At 40.7% G+C, this 20,192-nt stretch overlaps 1 protein-coding gene across 1 annotated transcript in view; it reads left to right on the forward strand.

The window, feature by feature from the left end:
- RAPGEF6 (Rap guanine nucleotide exchange factor 6) overlaps positions 1-20,192 on the forward strand; it is a 175,229-nt gene that overhangs the window by 145,586 nt on the left and 9,451 nt on the right. The window contains exons 23-27 of the mRNA XM_081318027.1: positions 2,749-2,969; positions 4,188-4,379; positions 6,747-6,881; positions 14,154-14,379; positions 16,007-16,524. Of these exons, the coding sequence (XP_081174153.1) occupies positions 2,749-2,969; positions 4,188-4,379; positions 6,747-6,881; positions 14,154-14,379; positions 16,007-16,524 (1,292 nt within the window). The remainder of the gene's footprint in view (positions 1-2,748; positions 2,970-4,187; positions 4,380-6,746; positions 6,882-14,153; positions 14,380-16,006; positions 16,525-20,192) is intronic.

Genomic DNA, 20,192 nt, shown 5'->3' on the forward strand with positions numbered 1-20,192 from the left:
TCAACCCAAATCAACTCACAATGTTGTGGGGGAAATGGGAGGAGGAAGGTATGTTGGATATGTTTGCTGCCTTGTTTATAAAAATAATAAAGGTGGGATACAAATAAATAAACAATAAGAAGAAAAGTATAACACAGTGAGAACTCCCTTTAGATTATTTGTATTTGAAACTTGGAACTTTGTGTTCCCACAGAGACAAGTGAAGGTGTTGCAGAGAATGAATAGTTATTTGTTATTGACTGCTTAGAATAGGAAAACCAAGCACAAAACCCCATTCCTTCTAACCAGTATAAATGGTTATTTGCAACAATTAAAGAACATGAGCTTAATAATATGATTGTTTTAAGAAAAATACGCATGCCAATTTTCAATTGGCAAGCTGTTAAATTATATATGCAATGTATCCATATGATTCAGGAAAATGGTTTATAATGTTGAATGCTATTATTTAATTGTTTCGCCTTTTCAGCTTGTGGTTTGTGAAATTCCTTATGATAAATGTGTGCAACATTCTAAACCTGTTGCTTTTTCTAAGTTAATAAATTAGCAGATTTCATAATGTTATTATTTTGCATTTATTTATACCCATTTCTCCATTATGTGTATTAACTTAACATTGTATGGCTTGTTAAATCAGTATCCTTTTTTTTCTTCCCATAGTTCAGATTCATATATCTTTTCGCCTTTACAAAATCTTCCAGCATTTGTTGTTCAGCATAAGTATTTCAAAGGCCATTGAAATACTGCTATGCTGGAATAAATGCTTCCAAATCTCTTCATAATAAATGCTTCCAAATCTCTTGATAATAAATGCTTGAAAATCTCTTTCATGTGGATAAGATATTTTGGTTGATGAAATTGCACTCTATTTATATTTAATATTACATTTTTAACTGAATTGTATAAGCATATCAGAAAGTAACAAATGGCTATTCCAAAGAAGATTTTGAAGCACATGTTGTACATAGCATCAACTTGAAATAATTGTACCCTTGAAATTAGTTTTTATTTTTTTTTCTTTCAAAGTATTAAAAGAGAAATTTATTAAAAGAGAGTCTTACTTGTCAAGGAGTCTGAGTACATGTGAAACTTTAATAGCCTTTATCAAAATGAACAAGAAATCTCTTATTTGATATAAAACTCACATTTTTGAATCTGATATTTGCTCCTCTCCTTTTCTTCTCAGCTTTCCCCAGCTTTACATTCTAGAAATCAATCATTATTTAGTTTTACTTCTCTTCTTCTATTGCATTGTATGACAGAGGTCCTAGATCTTTCTTCCTATATTGTAATTTAGAGATCCTCCACAGCTTACCAGAACACTCATTATTGATTCTTTTTCTCTTGCCTTTAAAAAAAGGAAGAAAAACTTCAGAACCATCTTTTTGATTGTGAAATGTTTGTATCTGTGCCCTCTTTAAATATATATGTTTGTAGTTTTTAATTACTATTCATTTGCCATCTTGGAATAGATGGTTTTATCTAATGATAAACATGTTTTTTGCAAACTCTTGCTAGAAAAATATAAAGAATATTAAATACTAATAGAAGAGAATATTAAACATTAAATATTTGCCATAGAAATGGGGCCTGTTGCCCTCTGCAAGTACTAGCAATGCTCTTTGCCGAATTTCAGAATCTTGTTGAAGAAGTTTCATGTTGTATAGTTGATTTTTAAAAGATGGTAGGGGTTGCTGATAAGAGAATGAATGTTACCGCAGCTCATGCCAAGTATTATTAATTTATTTAATATTAATCATGTTGTTTAAACTGATCAAAGTGAAATCTCAGTTGTACTTTATAACAAAAAAGGTGGAGGATTGGGAATTGTGAAAGTACATGGCTTTAAAAGTAATTCAGCTTGTTTATATTCACAGCTGTCCATATTATATTTTAGATACAATGAGAATAAGTAAAATTGTTCATGTCAAAACATGCTCTGATTCTACAAGCACAAATTATCATCCCATACATCTCTCCAGCAGTTTTCCCCATTGAAACTCAACACAAATTCTTCAGTTCAAAGCTTGACAATTGGCATGAAATAACAAAGAAGACTGTCTAGTAGCACACATAGGTTTTTCATACATAAATCTGTTCATCAAAGCAAATGTTTGCTCTCTTAGAGAAATAGAATAGTAAATTATAGCAAGAAACTGTCAAATTAATCTTTCTTGACAGCGATATCATTCATCTTGTTCATACTGAACCAATGTTCTGTTTTGCAGAATATTGTTACAAGCAACTGAATATAATATGAAGAGGTTTCTCCTTATTTTTGAAATGATGGTTTTTATAGTATATTGTCCTTTCAGTTTCTCAAGCTCAGAAACAGAATGGAAAGGAAATAACTATAGTTAATCATCATTTTGTACTTACTTCAAACTTCTGGCGCAGAGTACTTTAATATCACTGAATTTAGAAAAAATCATCTTCCATTACAACCTTAACTCCATATTTAGGTTTTCAGTTCAAGTCTGAAAGGATCCTGGCTTCATTCACTAGAAGGAACCTATGTGGTATTTTGCCCAGTTTTTGTTTATTGCACTCTTTATTTAATATTTTTTTTCTCGATTCTGTTACCGGTTTTGCAAGTTACTTTGAAACAAATGTGTTAACATTCCATCTCTTTTTAACTTGACATCAGCATGTGCTTTTAATAGAAGAACATTTTGCCTCAGTGTTTTTTGCTTTGATTCCTCATAATCAAGGTAAAGCTAAAACATAATGGCTTTCTTTATTTTTCAGGTCACTGAGTCAGGGTAGCACAAATTCAAACATGTTGGATGTTCAAGGAGGTGCTCACAAAAAACGGGCTCGGCGCAGCTCTCTTTTAAATGCAAAAAAGTTGTATGAAGATGCACAGATGGCCAGGAAAGTCAAACAGTACCTATCCAACCTAAATGTGGAAACAGATGAAGAAAAAATCCAGATAATGTCACTTCAATGTGAGCCTACATACAGCACTTGTAAGTTAAAAAAAAAGTTTGGGAGGGTTGATGTTTTCACTAAATAAATATGAGAATCATTTAAAACAGAATGTTACACAGAATTTTCTGAAAAGCCTGATACGTATTAACATGTAATTATTTGACTTTTGATTGAGTTTGCATAAAATTGAAAAGGTTCTTTTTACTAGTAATCTTTGTGTTTGCCAAAATTCTCTTAGTACATTGGACTGTGGCCAAGTTAGCACTTTGCAGAATTAAGGAATAATAAAAGTAAAATAGAAAGAATGCCAAGAAAAAGAAAGGATGAAATATCATCACAAAAGAACATTACTTATACCATTATAATGCAAAATGGGGAAAAATGGATTTCTTATTAGCATAGATTTAATATGTAAATAGTATTACAATCAGACAATTAGAATGCATTTATGTATATTACAGTAGTAATAAAGCTTACACACATTTTGGTAATTAATTCCAAAATATAGTTTTCAGTTCCTATATAAAAAGACTAGCAGAAATGCAAAAATGATGTTTGAATCCATAATTGATATTTAATTTTAGAAATTACTTAGTTTTATACAAATGACAGATTATCAAGCATTACATGGTTATTAGCCATTTTCTTGGAAATGGACCTTGCTTGATGCTCTGCTATTTGTATAAATTTCAGTAAAGGGTGAATATATTGTATATTTCATTGTATGCTCTATACTTATTAGCAACATCCTCATAATTTGTGCTAATATCAGATCTTCAATTCACTGAGTACTTAGGGCTGTACTTTTATGTTTCTAATGTTAAAACCTTAGTCTCTTAGGACTAGGAGACTATTGTTCCTGGTAGCATAGCAACAAATTTATAATTCAGTATTTGTTAGTACTTGTATAAAACAGTAATGAAAAATGAAATACAATAACTTGGTGTGAGTTAAGTATGCCACCTCGTGGAAATGTGGATAACAGCTTTTGAGGAATAAATAAATGCCAGATTTTTTTATTCAGATCTGGAAACTGGATTTAGATTTAGTTGTAGGAGAGTGGACCTATAGCCATCAGTGGGACTCTATTTAATCATAATTGTGTTATATTCTCCTGATTTTGGTGGCACAACTTAATGTATAATTGGCTCCAGAGGTACTACACTCAACATGTCATTTACTATTTCAATAGGCATCCCATTTAATATTTTAATTGTGATGCATGGATGTGTTATTCTTTTTCTTTCCAATGTCAGTGACAAAAAATTTAAGTGAAAGACGAGGTACAAAAGCATCGGAGATGTCTCCGATGCCACTGAGATCTGTTGGCCAAACCACAAAAGCCCACTTACATCAGCAAAACAGAATGAGTCAAGTTCTTCAAGTTCCAGCAGTTAATCTGTATCCCATTCGGAAAAAAGGACCAGCCAAAGACCACGTTGCTTTTAGTGAGTATTTTTTCTTCACTGCTCTCTTTGGTGGCTCATGCACACAACAAAATATATATTTATAAAAACCTAATATCAAAACATAACATTCAAATAAATTGAAAGTCTTTATGAAACTCTGACCAAAGTTGAATCTAATTTTGCAGTTTGTTAGTCTTAACTTCTGCAGTTTTAATCTGCATTGCATACAAGTATTTTCTGACTTCTTGGACTTGAAATACATCTTGGGTCTAGGCAAAGAGATTTACAGATGATGTCCAGGAGTAATCATCAAATCACCTTGAATGTCTAGGGAGATTCTCAGTCATCCAGGTCAGGGTTGTCCCAAAGGTGCTTTTTCAAAAGACAACTGGACTTTGTTCTTCCTTGAAGACATTTCAAGAAAACTGAAGAAGCTTCTTGAATGAGAAGCGAAACACCTTCAAGGAAAAACAAAAGTCCAGTTGCCTTTTGAAAAAGCAGCTTTGGGAAAATCACCTGGCACTCTCCTTGATGGAGATTACATCTTGTCCTAATAACAAAAAATAATTAATTTATCTGGTCAGTAAATGTACAAAACTATTTCAGAGCACATACATTTATCTTAGTTTCATTATCATAAATTTAGGCAAATAAGCTAATATTATATATGAAGACTGTCAACAAAAGTGCGTATAGTCAAGGCTATGGTCTTCCCAGTTGCAATGTATGGCAGTGAAAGTTGGACCATAAAAAAGGCTGAGCGCCAAAGAATTCAGGCCTTTGAACTCTGGTGCTGGAGAAGACTCCTGCGAGTCCCTTGGACTGCAAGGTGATCAAACCGGTCAGTCCTAGAGGAGATCAACCCTGACTGCTCTTTAGAAGGCCAGATCCTGAAGCTAAAACTCAAATACTTTGGCCACCTGATGAGAAGGAAGGACTCACTGGAGAAGAGCCTAATGCTGGGAAAGATTGAGGGCAATAGAAGAAGGGGACGACAGAGAATGAGGTGGCTGGATGGAGTCACTGAAGCAGTAGGGGTGATCTTAAATGGACTCCAGAAGATGGTAGAGGACAGGAAGGCCTGGAGGAACGTTGTCCATGGGGTCACGATGAGTCAGACACGACTTCGCAGCTAACAACAACAACAAATATATGAAGAATAATCCCATAAATTCAAATAATCTGCAAGCCTTTGTTTAATAGTTTGACTAGTCTGAAACAACTCTGCAAAAATTTCTTTTTGAAAATGAGATAAATCTAATTTGGAGTTTTCTTCCTGTCCTGTAGCAATGTCCCTTTTCATGTTTTGGTTGCAAGTGGAAGATAGCAAGCCATTCCCAGTTACATATAAAATTTGATTTGGAATTAAATTTATAGCGGGAGTTATTTCATATGTAGAATGTATTTCAAAACTGTACTTTTGAAGTCCGGGGATAGTGCTAGGATTCACAGTAGAGGTATTATATTATATATGGAGAGAAAATAACTCAATATTCAGACACACACACACACACACGAATTTAATAAAAGTGCAGCTGGTATTCTATCATTTTTCAGGCTCCTTGTCAAATGGCAAATGCCTTTCAGAACTGGACTCTTTTCTAAGTCTACTTCACTATTTTTGACAGCCAAACTAACCTAATATCATGCAACTTGAATCCTGTTATTGTTGTTATTTACATATAGCTGATATGTGGGTTTGTTGATAGGTGCCTATAAGTCACAGTCAAGCAACTGCTGGCCAGGTGCTTGGAATATGATCTCATCAAGAACTACCTGGCTTAAGCTATTTAGTTTAAGAGAAGGGAAGTGACAGGAAGGAGGATGGAGGAGTGACTGATAAGTAGTTGTATTTGGACAGAATTTTAAAAGTAAATTCCTTTCATAAGGGCAGATTAAACAGCAACCAGCTTTCTTACATAACATGGTAAAAGATGTTTAGAATAAGGGGTATCATCAAATAATTTAATTCTGTTAACCCTTGTGTGTAGGGTGGGGTATGCTACTTTTGTGCCACTTCTTTCTTGCAGAGATAGTTGAGAGAGCTGCATCTCTACCCTATTGAGGTCTGGATTTCTGTTGGTCAAAAATATATTTTTTTTCTTCAGAATTTTTTTTAGAAAAAGGCTGAATTAAGTAGAACTTTTAAAATTACAACCCATATAATAGGCTCTTAATATTAAAATGAATATGATTAATTTATGTTGTGTGTTTCGCAATTCTGTAAATATATAAATACTCTCATATTTTACTGCTCCCCCCGCAAAATTATGTCTTGATCAGATTTACTTGATGGAGTTCAAAAATCATTGTAAGTTTGAGACTATCTTGGGAAAATAAAATAAAAACAATAATTTTGTGGGAATATTCCAGGCTGAATTACAAGCATAAACATTTCTTCCCTAGGTGCAGGTTCTCCTCAGAAGTCACTAAGTTTATCTGAAGAACCAAGCAGTAAAAAGCACCCAGAAGATGACATCACTGTGGCATCATCGTTGCATTCAAGCCCTGCTGCTTCCCCTCAGGAATCTCCACGCAAAGGTAAGCAGTCTCAGTCTTAAGACTGCACCATTGGTTAGTCTGACTTTGTCTTCTTCAGTACACTAAAGGTATTTTAGGCATTTTATGATGGGCCATGTTTTAACTCTGGGGAACAAGATAAGCTTAATACATTTATGAAAAGCTTATTGCGTATACCGTATATACTTGAGTATAAGCCGACTCGAGTATAAGCCGAGACCCCCAATTTCACCCCCCAAAACTGGAAAAAGTTATTGACTCGAGTATAAGCCGATCCGCCGTTCTGCAAGCCTGAATACACAGGAATACCCTGTGTGGCCGCGGCTCGTCGGCAGGTCTCCGTTCCTCCTGCCGACCTTTGGGGAGGTTTGGGCGCCTCCCCAAACCTCCCCAAACGTCGGCAGGTCTCCGTTCCTCCTGCCGACCTTTGGGGAGGTTTGGGCGCCTCCCCAAACCTCCCCAAACCTCGGCAGGTCTCCGTTCCTCCTGCCGACCTTTGGGGAGGTTTGGGCGCCTCCCCAAACCTCCCCAAACCTCGGCAAGTCTCCGTTCCTCCTGCCGACCTTTGGGGAGGTTTGGGCGCCTCCCCAAACCTCGGCAGGTCTCCGTTCCTCCGCGCAGACCTGCCGACCTTTGGGGAGGTTTGGGCGCCTCCCCAAACGTCCCCAAACCTCGGCAGGTCTCCGTTCCTGTTTGGGGAGGTTTGGGCGCCTCCCCAAACCTCCCCAAACCTCGGCAGGTCTCCGTTCCTCCGCGCAGACCTGCCGACGTTTGGGGAGGTTTGGGCGCCTCCCCAAACCTCCCCAAACCTCGGCAGGTCTCCGTTCCTGTTTGGGGAGGTTTGGGCGCCTCCCCAAACCTCCCCAAACCTCGGCAGGTCTCCGTTCCTGTTTGGGGAGGTTTGGGCGCCTCCCCAAACCTCCCCAAACCTCGGCAGGTCTCCGTTCCTGTTTGGGGAGGTTTGGGCGCCTCCCCAAACCTCGGCAGGTCTCCGTTCCTCCGCGCAGACCTGCCGACCTTTGGGGAGGTTTGGGCGCCTCCCCAAACGTCCCCAAACCTCGGCAGGTCTCCGTTCCTGTTTGGGGAGGTTTGGGCGCCTCCCCAAACCTCCCCAAACCTCGGCAGGTCTCCGTTCCTCCGCGCAGACCTGCCGACCTTTGGGGAGGTTTGGGCGCCTCCCCAAACGTCCCCAAACCTCGGCAGGTCTCCGTTCCTGTTTGGGGAGGTTTGGGCGCCTCCCCAAACCTCCCCAAACCTCGGCAGGTCTCCGTTCCTCCGCGCAGACCTGCCGACCTTTGGGGAGGTTTGGGCGCCTCCCCAAACGTCCCCAAACCTCGGCAGGTCTCCGTTCCTGTTTGGGGAGGTTTGGGCGCCTCCCCAAACCTCCCCAAACCTCGGCAGGTCTCCGTTCCTCCGCGCAGACCTGCCGACCTTTGGGGAGGTTTGGGCGCCTCCCCAAACGTCCCCAAACCTCGGCAGGTCTCCGTTCCTGTTTGGGGAGGTTTGGGCGCCTCCCCAAACCTCCCCAAACCTCGGCAGGTCTCCGTTCCTCCGCGCAGACCTGCCGACGTTTGGGGAGGTTTGGGCGCCTCCCCAAACCTCCCCAAACCTCGGCAGGTCTCCGTTCCTGTTTGGGGAGGTTTGGGCGCCTCCCCAAACCTCCCCAAACCTCGGCAGGTCTCCGTTCCTCCGCGCAGACCTGCCGACGTTTGGGGAGGTTTGGGGAGGCGCCCAAACCTCCCCAAAGGTCGGCAGGAAGAACGGAGACCTGCCGAGGTTTGGGGACGTTTGGGGAGGCGCCCAAACCTCCCTAAAGGTCGGCAGGTCTGCGCGGAGGAACGGAGACCTGCCGAGCTTTGGGGAGGCGCCCAAACCTCCCCAAACAGGAACGGAGACCTGCCGAGGTTTGGGGACGTTTGGGGAGGCGCCCAAACCTCCCCAAAGGTCGGCAGGTCTGCGCGGAGGAACGGAGACCTGCCGAGGTTTGGGGAGGTTTGGGGAGGCGCCCAAACCTCCCCAAACAGGAACGGAGACCTGCCGAGGTTTGGGGACGTTTGGGGAGGCGCCCAAACCTCCCCAAAGGTCGGCAGGTCTGCGCGGAGGAACGGAGACCTGCCGAGGTTTGGGGACGTTTGGGGAGGCGCCCAAACCTCCCCAAACAGGAACGGAGACCTGCCGAGGTTTGGGGACGTTTGGGGAGGCGCCCAAACCTCCCCAAAGGTCGGCAGGTCTGCGCGGAGGAACGGAGACCTGCCGAGGTTTGGGGAGGTTTGGGGAGGCGCCCAAACCTCCCCAAACAGGAACGGAGACCTGCCGAGGTTTGGGGACGTTTGGGGAGGCGCCCAAACCTCCCCAAAGGTCGGCAGGTCTGCGCGGAGGAACGGAGACCTGCCGAGGTTTGGGGAGGTTTGGGGAGGCGCCCAAACCTCCCCAAACAGGAACGGAGACCTGCCGAGGTTTGGGGACGTTTGGGGAGGCGCCCAAACCTCCCCAAAGGTCGGCAGGTCTGCGCGGAGGAACGGAGACCTGCCGAGGTTTGGGGAGGCGCCCAAACCTCCCCAAACAGGAACGGAGACCTGCCGAGGTTTGGGGAGGCGCCCAAACCTCCCCAAAGGTCGGCAGGTCTGCGCGGAGGAACGGAGACCTGCCGAGGTTTGGGGAGGTTTGGGGAGGCGCCCAAACCTCCCCAAACAGGAACGGAGACCTGCCGAGGTTTGGGGACGTTTGGGGAGGCGCCCAAACCTCCCCAAAGGTCGGCAGGTCTGCGCGGAGGAACGGAGACCTGCCGAGGTTTGGGGAGGTTTGGGGAGGCGCCCAAACCTCCCCAAAGGTCGGCAGGAGGAACGGAGACCTGCCGAGGTTTGGGGAGGCGCCCAAACCTCCCCAAAGGTCGGCAGGAGGAACGGAGACCTGGGGAGGTTTGGGGAGGCGCCCAAACCTCCCCAAAGGTCGGCAGGAGGAACGGAGACCTGCCGAGGTTTGGGGAGGCGCCCAAACCTCCCCAAAGGTCGGCAGGAGGAACGGAGACCTGCCGAGGTTTGGGGAGGCGCCCAAACCTCCCCAAAGGTCGGCAGGAGGAACGGAGACCTGCCGACGTTTGGGGAGGTTTGGGGAGGCGCCCAAACCTCCCCAAACGTCGGCAGGTCTGCGCGGAGGAACGGAGACCTGCCGAGGTTTGGGGAGGCGCCCAAACCTCCCCAAACGTCGGCAAGTCTCCGTTCCTCCGCGCCCTGCCTGCCTGCTTCTTTCCGCTGCGGAAAGAAGCAGGCAGGCAAGGCGCGGAGTTTGGGGAGGTGCGCGCGCACCTCCCCAAACCTCCCCAAACTTCGGCAGGTCTCGGACGGCGGTGGCTTGGGAGAGGTGCGGGCGATCCCGGAAGCACCAAAGCCTCGGCCGCGCACAAGTCCTCGGTAAGTTTTTTTTGTTGACTGGAGTATAAGCCGAAGTGGAATTTTTCAGCCCAAAAAGTGGGCTGAAAAATTCGGCTTATACTCAAGTATATACGGTAATATCTGAATGTGTTTAAAGTGTTTTAAGATAGCGCCCAAGATATTTTATGATTGGGTTCGGAGTTTAATGCCTTGGATAAATTCCTAATTATCGATACATTTGTTATGGATTGCAGTATCCTTCCAATACTGCTATGTGTTCTTTTGCATGGTTTAAAAAGGAATACATTTAATAAAAGCCAGAGGACTTCGTGTATTTTATTTTTTTGTTTGAATAGTTAGTTGGCAAGTTTCATTTCATTGGAACTCGCCAAACTTTATTTCTGCTGGAATTCTTCTCCATAAACATGTGTTTTAGTTTACTTTCTTATGCTTCTAAGAATACTATTTTTTAATTGTCAGGATTTTTCTCCTTTAAGAATAGACTTGGTCTGACAAAAGTAGCCCCTGCACTGATTAGCATCTCATTACAGAACTAAAATTAGATGTCCTTTAACTAATGAAAACATCCACGGTTTTGTCACTACCTATTTAACCTCCCAGTTGTATATTTTTCTGTACTTTATCCAAGTGTAACATTATGTATATTGAAGAAAAGCAGTTCATTGTCATTTTGTGATTTGTTTTATATGGTGGTGTTGTGTTTTTTTTTTGTAGTTAATAACTCACAAAGGTCTGAAAACTGCACCCAGCTTAATCTGTCTGGTTCATCTTCCTCTCTTGCAAGCGAAACAAGCAACAAGAACAGTGGACATCGCAGCTATGGAATAGGTGGGGCTTGTTTGCAAAAGAAAATCCAGCAGATGACTAGCAAGACAGCAGAAAGATCAGTCAGTATCGAAAAGCGAGAAAGTGAGGAGAATAGAGGCAAGCCTGAGCCTTTGTACAAAGCCAGGAAAAGAATGGGATCCCCTTTTGGAAGATTCAGGGAAAGAAGCATCTCCAGGGAAAGATCAGCATTCACCTTTCGTATGGAGCCAGCATGCGCGCGCGAGAGGGATAGAAGTGAGAAGCAAAAGGACAGGCCCAGTATCGAGGGACATACAGTCAGCGACCATGGAAACAGTAGCTCACTGATGTGGTTGTGTCCACAGTTCAGACCGAAAAGAAGGAAGACACAATGACATGTCATTCAGCTCATGGCATTGCTGTGCGCTGGTTTTCATAGAAGTTAAATATTTTTTTGTTTATCGTCCTCCCCCCCCCCCCCGGAGATGGAAATGGCTAGATGATAAATATCTTTTTCTATACCTTGTTCATTTTGAATACTAATATGAATCTATTAGTAGAAGTGGGGGCATTTGCCTCTCTTTAGGTGATTTAGAGAAAACCATGCCACAAATTCTGATGGTGAACTCTGAGCATCAGTTCCAGCTATCTTTTAGGAAACCAAGCTTAGCCCTTCTTAAGTATCAGGTTGTGGCTTTCTTTCCATGGAGCTTGATTAGCTTTGTGCATCAGGCAAAAAGTCAATAAATAATTAATAGGCTACATAACATTCTGGTTTAAATATGCTTTTACTACCATTCTTTCTAGCCCGCAGTTAATTATATGGTACCATACACAATTCATTCATTTCTGCTGATAATGGTGTGGCTGCTTTGTCACATAGCTGGTTACTTCTGTGAAGGGAGTTTTTTTTTAATATACTTATAGTTCTGTTGGTGAAGATAATTCATGGAGATTGTGATTATATTAGCGAAATAAATAAAACAGTGCAGAAAAAACTTGCTATGCTGCTTGAGATATTTAAAGCCGTAAACGTAAAATTTGAGTAGAGAATTCAAGTCTTACTGTTTGCTTGTATCTATATTTACTTGGAAAGAAGTCCAAATGAAGCCCAAGGAATTTTCAAAAAAACATTTCATAAACATGGATCATATTTTCATATTTGGTTTAGAATCCCAGTTAGTTATACAGATTCAAATTGTGCTTTGCAGTTTATATCTAAGAGGACAAATTTTCAGTTGTGTAGATTTTAAAACATTGTAAACTATAATTGCTATTCTAACCACAGTATGATATGCTAAGCATATGTACAGTTATTTACTTATCTTAAATGCATATCTTTGATGTAATGTATAATTTATAGAGTATAATTTAGATTATTTACTCTTAAATAATATTTTTGTATAACTTAATGTAATCAGATCATTTAATTTCACATCCTAAATATTTTAATGAATATATACAAATATTAGCTATATAAATAGATATTAAATTGTATATCAGCATAACAGCTGAATAATTACTAAAAATGTATGTATTTCCTTTTAAGTAATCAGTTACTGTCACTTGAATAGCTCAGTCATGATTAATCAATATTTTACTTCATTCCTAAAATTAGAAGATTTTGATATTTGGCTGTAATAAATTAATAATTTAATTTAATTTTTTAGATCATCATAGCATTATATAGAGTTATTAAGTCCTTCAGAGACGACAGATGAAATATTATACAAATGTTCATTGCCTTGGGAGTGGCAGCATATAGCTGAGCTTGGTTGATCTCAGCTCTTGAGCAGAGTTGGCCCTGGTTAATAGTTGGACTTGGAAATTGAAGAATATAGAAGCAAATGACCTCTTGTGATACTGCCAAGATAACTGGATGAATTTAATTATAAGGAGTTGAGATTGACTTGAGAACTCATTTACTTTTTAATGGGGGAACAAGTTTCATCTATGAACCTCAGAAGTATAGTATACTAGGGAAGAACGTATTTTAGTAATTGTTTCCACTTAATCTACAAACTCATTTTCTACCCCAAGTTTAAAAAGAAACTTGTGAATAAGGGTATTTGGCAGCGCCCCCCCCCCGCCACCCCAATTGCTGTATCACAACCATTGGTCAGGTTGATGGGAGTTCTGTGAGGTTCAGTTGCAACATATCCAGAGGATGTTGGGTTGGAGAAGGTTGTTATAAGGCATAAAGGAAAAATAATGTACATTGTAGTGGGGGATGTTTTCTGCTATCATCAAGCTCGCAAGATGTTTTTAAAACATAGTACTGTTGAGTAGGAGAAACACTGTGAGAGATGCTGTGTATATTTCCCTTTGTCATAGCTAGTTTTGTTAAACAAGCTAGTGTCTTTAATTTTAAACTGGGAGTAGCAATATTTTATAGGATATACAGTGCCTATATGCATTTGCATACATAAGCAAAGAAGATGCAGACTTAGTATGAGAAACATGAAATGTCTTTAGATATTAGGATATCTTAACTTCATATTCTAGGTTGTTTCTCAGTAAGCAGAATCACTGAAGAGGAAAATACTGTGAGAGAGAAAAGAGAGGGAGAAAGAGAGCGGTAAGGAATATATTATTAGGTGTTTTGACCTCTGGATGATGAGGCCTTGCTTGAGTGCAGCTGGTAATAGTTTGGAGTGGCAACATTTCCTGTTACTTATCAGGAGGTGGACACAAAGGTTCATGGCAGAACTGGAGAAATTAGTAGCAACAGAAGGGGGAAAGGGCATTAAATAATACTTCTGAAATTGTTTGATTTTTATGCTGCCCATCTCACTCACTCATCTCAGGTGAGTCGTACTTGCTGCACTTGAAAGTTCTTCCTGGTTGGTGTCACACATAACATCTCTGAAACAGATGAAAGAAGTGACACCTTTTTTCCCCCTTAACGTTAAAATTAATTCATAAAGGAATTATTCCATTCTGTTGTATTTTATTGTCTTCCACTGAGCAAAAGGAAGTCTCATAAAACAAATGACAAAAACTCATGTAAGAAAAGAGGTAAAACGGTGAAAAGCTATTTCTCAAGCAAAACTCTCCTTTGAATAGTGATGTGATTACATTTTGTCTCAATGCTGTCTTCTCGTGTCACGTTTAGGCTATGCCCTGATCCCGTCTGCCAAATCTGAGAATTTTTCCGATTCCAGCCATAGCGAGATCTCCTCACGATCCAGCATTGTCAGCAACTGTTCTGCTGACTCCATGTCAGCAGCCCTTCAAGATGAGAGGTGCCTGCCTCAGACAATGGTGATGGATGCAGTTGGGGCAGTGGAAAGGAGAGAGCCCTTTCAGCCACCACTTGAATACAACCAGTCTTGCCCCGGGTAAGAATCATTTCTTTTTCCAGGATTGGTTATTGATAGTCTTATCTTTTAGGATTGAAAGGAAAAAAAAGCCACTGAGCTCATAAGCTGTTTGAACAATTAGACGTTGAAAATCCCACAACGTATGTTTAAGATAAATTAACAAACCTCTAGGGCACGGGCACGGATGTCAAACTCGCCGTGTCACGTGATGTGTTACGATCTATCGTGACTTTTTTTGCATTGCTGGAGCTGGGGTGGGTGCAGCCTCCGTATGATGCAACCGGCCCGTGGGCCGGCAGTTTGACACCCCTGCTCTAGGGTCTTTCCCAAGGCCTTTGGTTTAATGGCCCTGTGGGAGGAGGAGGAGAAAAGGTCCAGCTGAATCAGCTTCTGGGATGGTCTTTGCCTGTTTCTTCCTGCCTCCTTCCCTCCTCCTTCCCTCTTAAGAGACCCTTCCCGCAGGGCAGGTGGTGATAATTGACTGGTGTGCAATAGCGTCAAGATGTTGTACTCCCAAGTCATTTGCTGCTTGTGGTGTCATCGCACTCAAGGGGATTATTAGCCTGCTGAAAAGCCATTTAGCACTTCACAGAAGGGCAAGCCGTAGCTTCTGAAAGAACCTCAGATTTAGAATTCTCCCTATGTTGGTAAAGTTTAAATTGGTGCGGCAATGTAGGTGGGGAGAAAATGCATGGAAGTGAGATTTAAACAAATTTTCTCTGGGTATAGCGTGCTTCAAACGTATTAAAAAGACAAAAGAGAGGGTTTTTTTGTTTTGTTTTAAGATACAACATGATACAGAGGTTGGCGACAGCCATTTCATACTTCTGCCATGCAAAGGAGGAGATGCATTTCTAGGCATGTGCCCATTATATGTAGTCACTCTTCTGGTTATTTCTGTTATGACTGCTGCCAGCAGAAGGCTGAAGAATGGCTGTTGTTTTAAAAGCTTGAGAGTATTTTTGGTGGACCTGCTGTCTTGAAACAAATTCTAGGCACATCACGTAATATTCTTTAAAGCACAACACAACCCCTGTGTTTTAATTTCCACTGATTATTCCCTGCCTCTGGCAAAGAAAAAAATATTTATCAAATTTACATACCACCATTTCACTCTCTAAGTGACTCTGAGCAGTTTATAAGTAAAACAAACATGTAATCCTTACCAAAGGATTTTACAAAATAAAGATCCCAGTGAGGGGTTTAATCCTAACAAAGTGTTTAATAATAGTTTGCTTCTTTTAAATACAAAGATGAGTTTATAAATAAGTTGAAATTTCTGTTATTTACAGACAGGAACATATGAATATTACTGGTCAGTCCTCACTGGGGAAAAAAGCAAAGATTAAAAAAAAAACTACATTCGATGACTTTGGAAAAACTTGGCAGAAATGGGCAATTAATTTATCTAAAAGAAAATCATAGCTCCAGCTTGTTGTTAAATATACCTGGATAAACAGCAGTTAAGACTATTGTCACATTCAGTTATTATTTTTAAAATTTTGACGGAAGTGCAAAATGTAATTCTTTGCTGTTTTGAATTATAAAACCTTGCAGTTTTAACACTGATTCTGTCCCTACCGATTTGCTTGCATCTTAATTTCAACAGCATTTTTGTTTTCCTTCTAATTTGTGCTGTCTTCAGTTTAAGCTGGCCCCTGCCCAGACCTCCAGTGATCCGAGGGTTGCCAGTCCCATCTTCCATGAGCACCGAGGAGATTTCTCATGAGCACCTCACAATAGAAGCAGCAGATAGCGGCCGTGGGAGCTGGACCTCTTGTTCGAGTAACTCTCATGATAATTTTCAAAACATACAGAACCAAAAGGGGTGGGACCTCTTAAACTCTTACCGCCATGCTCATTTAGAAAGGGCCATTGCTGAAGTGGAGCCATCCAGCTGCTGTCCTGAGGAGACTCATTTGCAGTCACACAGCCACTCAGACAGTAGTCGGCAATCCAAAACTGGCATGGACTTTGACCAGTCCCGGCACAGCTGGGCTTCATCTACTTCCTTGTCGGACCTGCACGAAACAAACTATGGGACCGTAAAACGAAGAGGACTGGAAAGCTTAACAGCAGAGCAAGCTGAAGTTTTGGACGCTAAAACAGGCAGCGACACAACTTACAAAACTGTCACTTCAAGTACAGAGCATGGCCTCATAGGTAAGCCTGATGAAAAGCCAGTGGATGTTTCCACAGATGTTATGCATTATGTAGTCAAACTGCTAAGGAATGATTTCAGCAGCCCTCATGGCCAATTTGCATGTAAGAAGTCCTTATACACATGTCTTCAATCAACTCAAGTCCTCTGCAGGAGTGTCTCCAGATCTCCTTGGGGGAAGGGTGGGATTTAAAAAAATAGGCAGCATGTTTTATTGACTTGCAGGGAAGAGAGGCAGCTTGTGTAGTTTCTTTGGGACTTTATGTATTTTCTGATGAGAAATTTCTTGTAGTTCTTTTGTTAAGAATTTGATTTTTTTGACCATTCACACTAGGTATCACCAGCCCGAGGAGAAAATCTGTGATGAATAAATCCAGTTGAGATATTTTTCTCTCCAGCAGTTTGGCAGTGCATGCATTTTTGCCTTGCCTTCAAGACAGGAAGGAAATCATCTTCATGTATCATTTCCCAAGCTTGTCAGATTGGCCATCAATCAGACACCTATTATTGTAGGAAACAACTATTTTGAGAAGAAGCAGACTCCATGCCAAATTCCATTTTTTGATTGAAGATGAAAGATGTCACATAAAATATCCTCTTGTGCCATTTGTAGCTTTGCTTTCAGACAAAAGGGTGCTTAAGAAATTATTATTCTTGCACTGAATCAAAATGCTGTCCTTGGATATTAACATAGAATAGATTATCTGTAATGTAGACGTTAAAAGATTAATTATGGCACTGGTACACCATATATTTATTTCTCTTTATAGGTTAAGAGAGTACAGTACTATTACACGTACATAAGAATTGCCCCCTGGTTCTTTTGAACACCCTTTCTTTAAAGGACATATGTGGGATGCTACATTCTAGAAGGTGATGCTTCTTCTGCAGTCACATAAGTCACGCCCATATATTGTGGAAAGGGATGCGAAAGCAATATTTTAAGACGTTGGAAAGCCAGATATAAACGGGAAGAATGCATGGAAAGGAACAGTAGATTGTGCTTAAGAAAAAAAGTGCTTTTTTCAGTGTCCAGTGGTCTTTGTTCCTAGATGCTGTCTTCACATACATCTATATTTATTTCAGATTTCAAATCATATTTAAATGAATCATATGCTGCACAGTACATACCACTCTTACCAATGTGTACCTTGCATATTATGTAAGAAAAGCTACTACGTTTGCCTAACTTACTCAGCTACCCATCCATTTATTATTCTCCCATGTCCCCAACATTTATACCAGAAGTAATTTCATATTCTATCAACAGCATCTTAATAATATTCTGAACGGGGTATGAATGACATGGCTATGGGGAAAGCAATTTAGATATTTCAAAAAAATTCTTCTAGCATTCCATTTGTTAAAAGTTTAGCATCCATCCCCTGAAACCTATTTCCTTTCTTTTTCAAGTGCTTTTAAAAAGCATATCTCACTGAACAGACCTATCTAGGCAATTTGTTGTTACTCTTCTTCCAGTGATTTTCATATTAAGTTGTTTTTGCACCCTTTGCCTGATAGGGTCACATGCTTGTCAATCAAGGTCACTCAGTTTTGACTGCATGGATCCACAATCTTCTGAAAATAGAGGAGAGAGAACAATAGCATCCATTAAAGGGTGGAGTAAATGAAAGAAAAAACTATAAGTACTGAAAAATAGATAAATACTGTTCTAGTACCTAGATTTTTTTCCTCCTTTTTCCATGCATCTCAGCTTGTTTATTTTTTTTAAAAAATATACTGCTTTCTGCTGATGAAGAGTTCCAAATTTCTTAATACCCATGTGAAGAGAATTGCTGACATTAGTTAAAGAAAAAAATAAAAATTAATTAGCTAAAATAATTTAATTTTCTTTAAGAAAAAATAAAAGCAGTAATACCAACCTTTCAGCAAAAGAAAAAAGAGATCTCATTGGTTTAGTGCTAAAGGCACTGGCTGAGAAACCAGGAGACTGAGTTCTAGTCCCTATTTATGCATGAAAGCCAGTTAGGTCAGCGCCCCCCACCTTTTGGGTACCTGTCCCATGGAGAGAGGTTTTTCTGCAGACTGGGAGGGGGCATGGTTTCATGTGCTGCATGCATCCCGCAGATGGAACTTCACTTGTTTGCATGGACCGGTAGCTGGCATGCCGCGGACTGGTGCTGGTTCACAGACCGGGGGTTGGGGACCCCTGAGTTAGGTGACTTTTGGTCAGTCATTCTCTCACAGTCCAACCCACCTGACAGGGTTGTTGTGGGAAAAATAAGAGGCAAGAGTATTATGTATGTTCACTGTCTTGAGTTGATCAAAATATATTTTTAAAAAGTGGGATAACAATGTAACAATAACCTGTATAACAAAGAGATAGAATTAAACCTGGTTCATAATCAATTTGCTTGTACCATTACTTTCAAGTCCAAAAGCAAGAGGCCATATATTAACATTTCATTTTTAAAGGCAAAACTAACTGCTGAAAGTTTGTGCAGAATTATAACTGATCTCCATAAATCCAGTATTGTCTGCCCAGTCAAACTTACCATTTCACAGCTTTAACCCTGTTCTTGCCTTACTAATTTTAACAGCTGTCTTTTTTTTTTTGTTTTCCTAAGGATGCAAAATTAAACCATACTTTCAAAAGAATTACTCAGGATCATAGTACAACTGAGAACTAGAACATTACATGCAATCAACCACTTCTACTTAATCAAAATACCTATTTATAATGGAATGTTACTTTTTGTTTTAATAATTTAATTTAATTTAATTTAATTTATTAATATTTCTATACCGCCCTTCTCCCGAAGGACTCAGGGCGGTGTACAGGGCAAGAATAAAACACAGAAATTTACAAAAGATAAAAGATAATTAAATACATGCCCAATTAAAAAATACAGTTAATACATACTAAAAACCCCAATAAAAATAGTAAAAACCCCACCAATCCCCCCTCAGGCCAGGCCGGCTTGCTCGAACAAGTATGTTTTCAGATCGCGGCGAAAGGAGCGAAGATCGGGCGCCGTCCGGAGCTCAACCGGTAACTGGTTCCATAGCTCCGGGGCGCCCACAGAGAAGGATCTCCCCCTGGAGATCCAAAAGAGACTTACTTCATTCCAGTCAAATAATGGTTTCAGTAAAATGAAGCCTGTCATTTGGCAGTCAGTTTTTTTTTTAACCATTTCTGGAAACCAGCTGTTTTAGAACTGAAACAGCTGCAAACTGTCTTGTCACAGAAAATAAACTTGACTTCAGGAGGTTTAGCAATGTACCATGATTTGTCTTTTTTGAGATGTGACTGGGTGTAGAGTAGGATATACCATATTATTTCAGTGTCCTTTTTGTTCCTCCCACCTCACTAATAAGCTCTTCAAGATTTCAGACTGCATTTGTTGCCTTTCGTATACAGGGAGTCCTTGACTTACGACCACAATTGAGCCAAACTTTCTGTTGTTAACTGAGAAATTTGTTAAGTGAATTTTGCCCCATTTTATGACTTTTCTTGCCACAGTTGTTAAGTAATTCCCTTCAGTTGTTAAATTAGTAACAAGGTTGCTAAGTGAATCTGGCTTGCCCATTGACTTTGCTTGTCAGAAGATCCCAAAAGGTGTCCACATGACCCCGGGACACTGTAACCATCATAAATATGAACCAGTTTTTGATCATGTGACCATGGGGATGCTGCAACGATCATAAG

The sequence above is a fragment of the Vipera berus genome (assembly GCF_964194415.1).
Source record: "Vipera berus genome assembly, chromosome: 2".
Lineage (NCBI taxonomy): Eukaryota > Metazoa > Chordata > Lepidosauria > Squamata > Viperidae > Vipera > Vipera berus.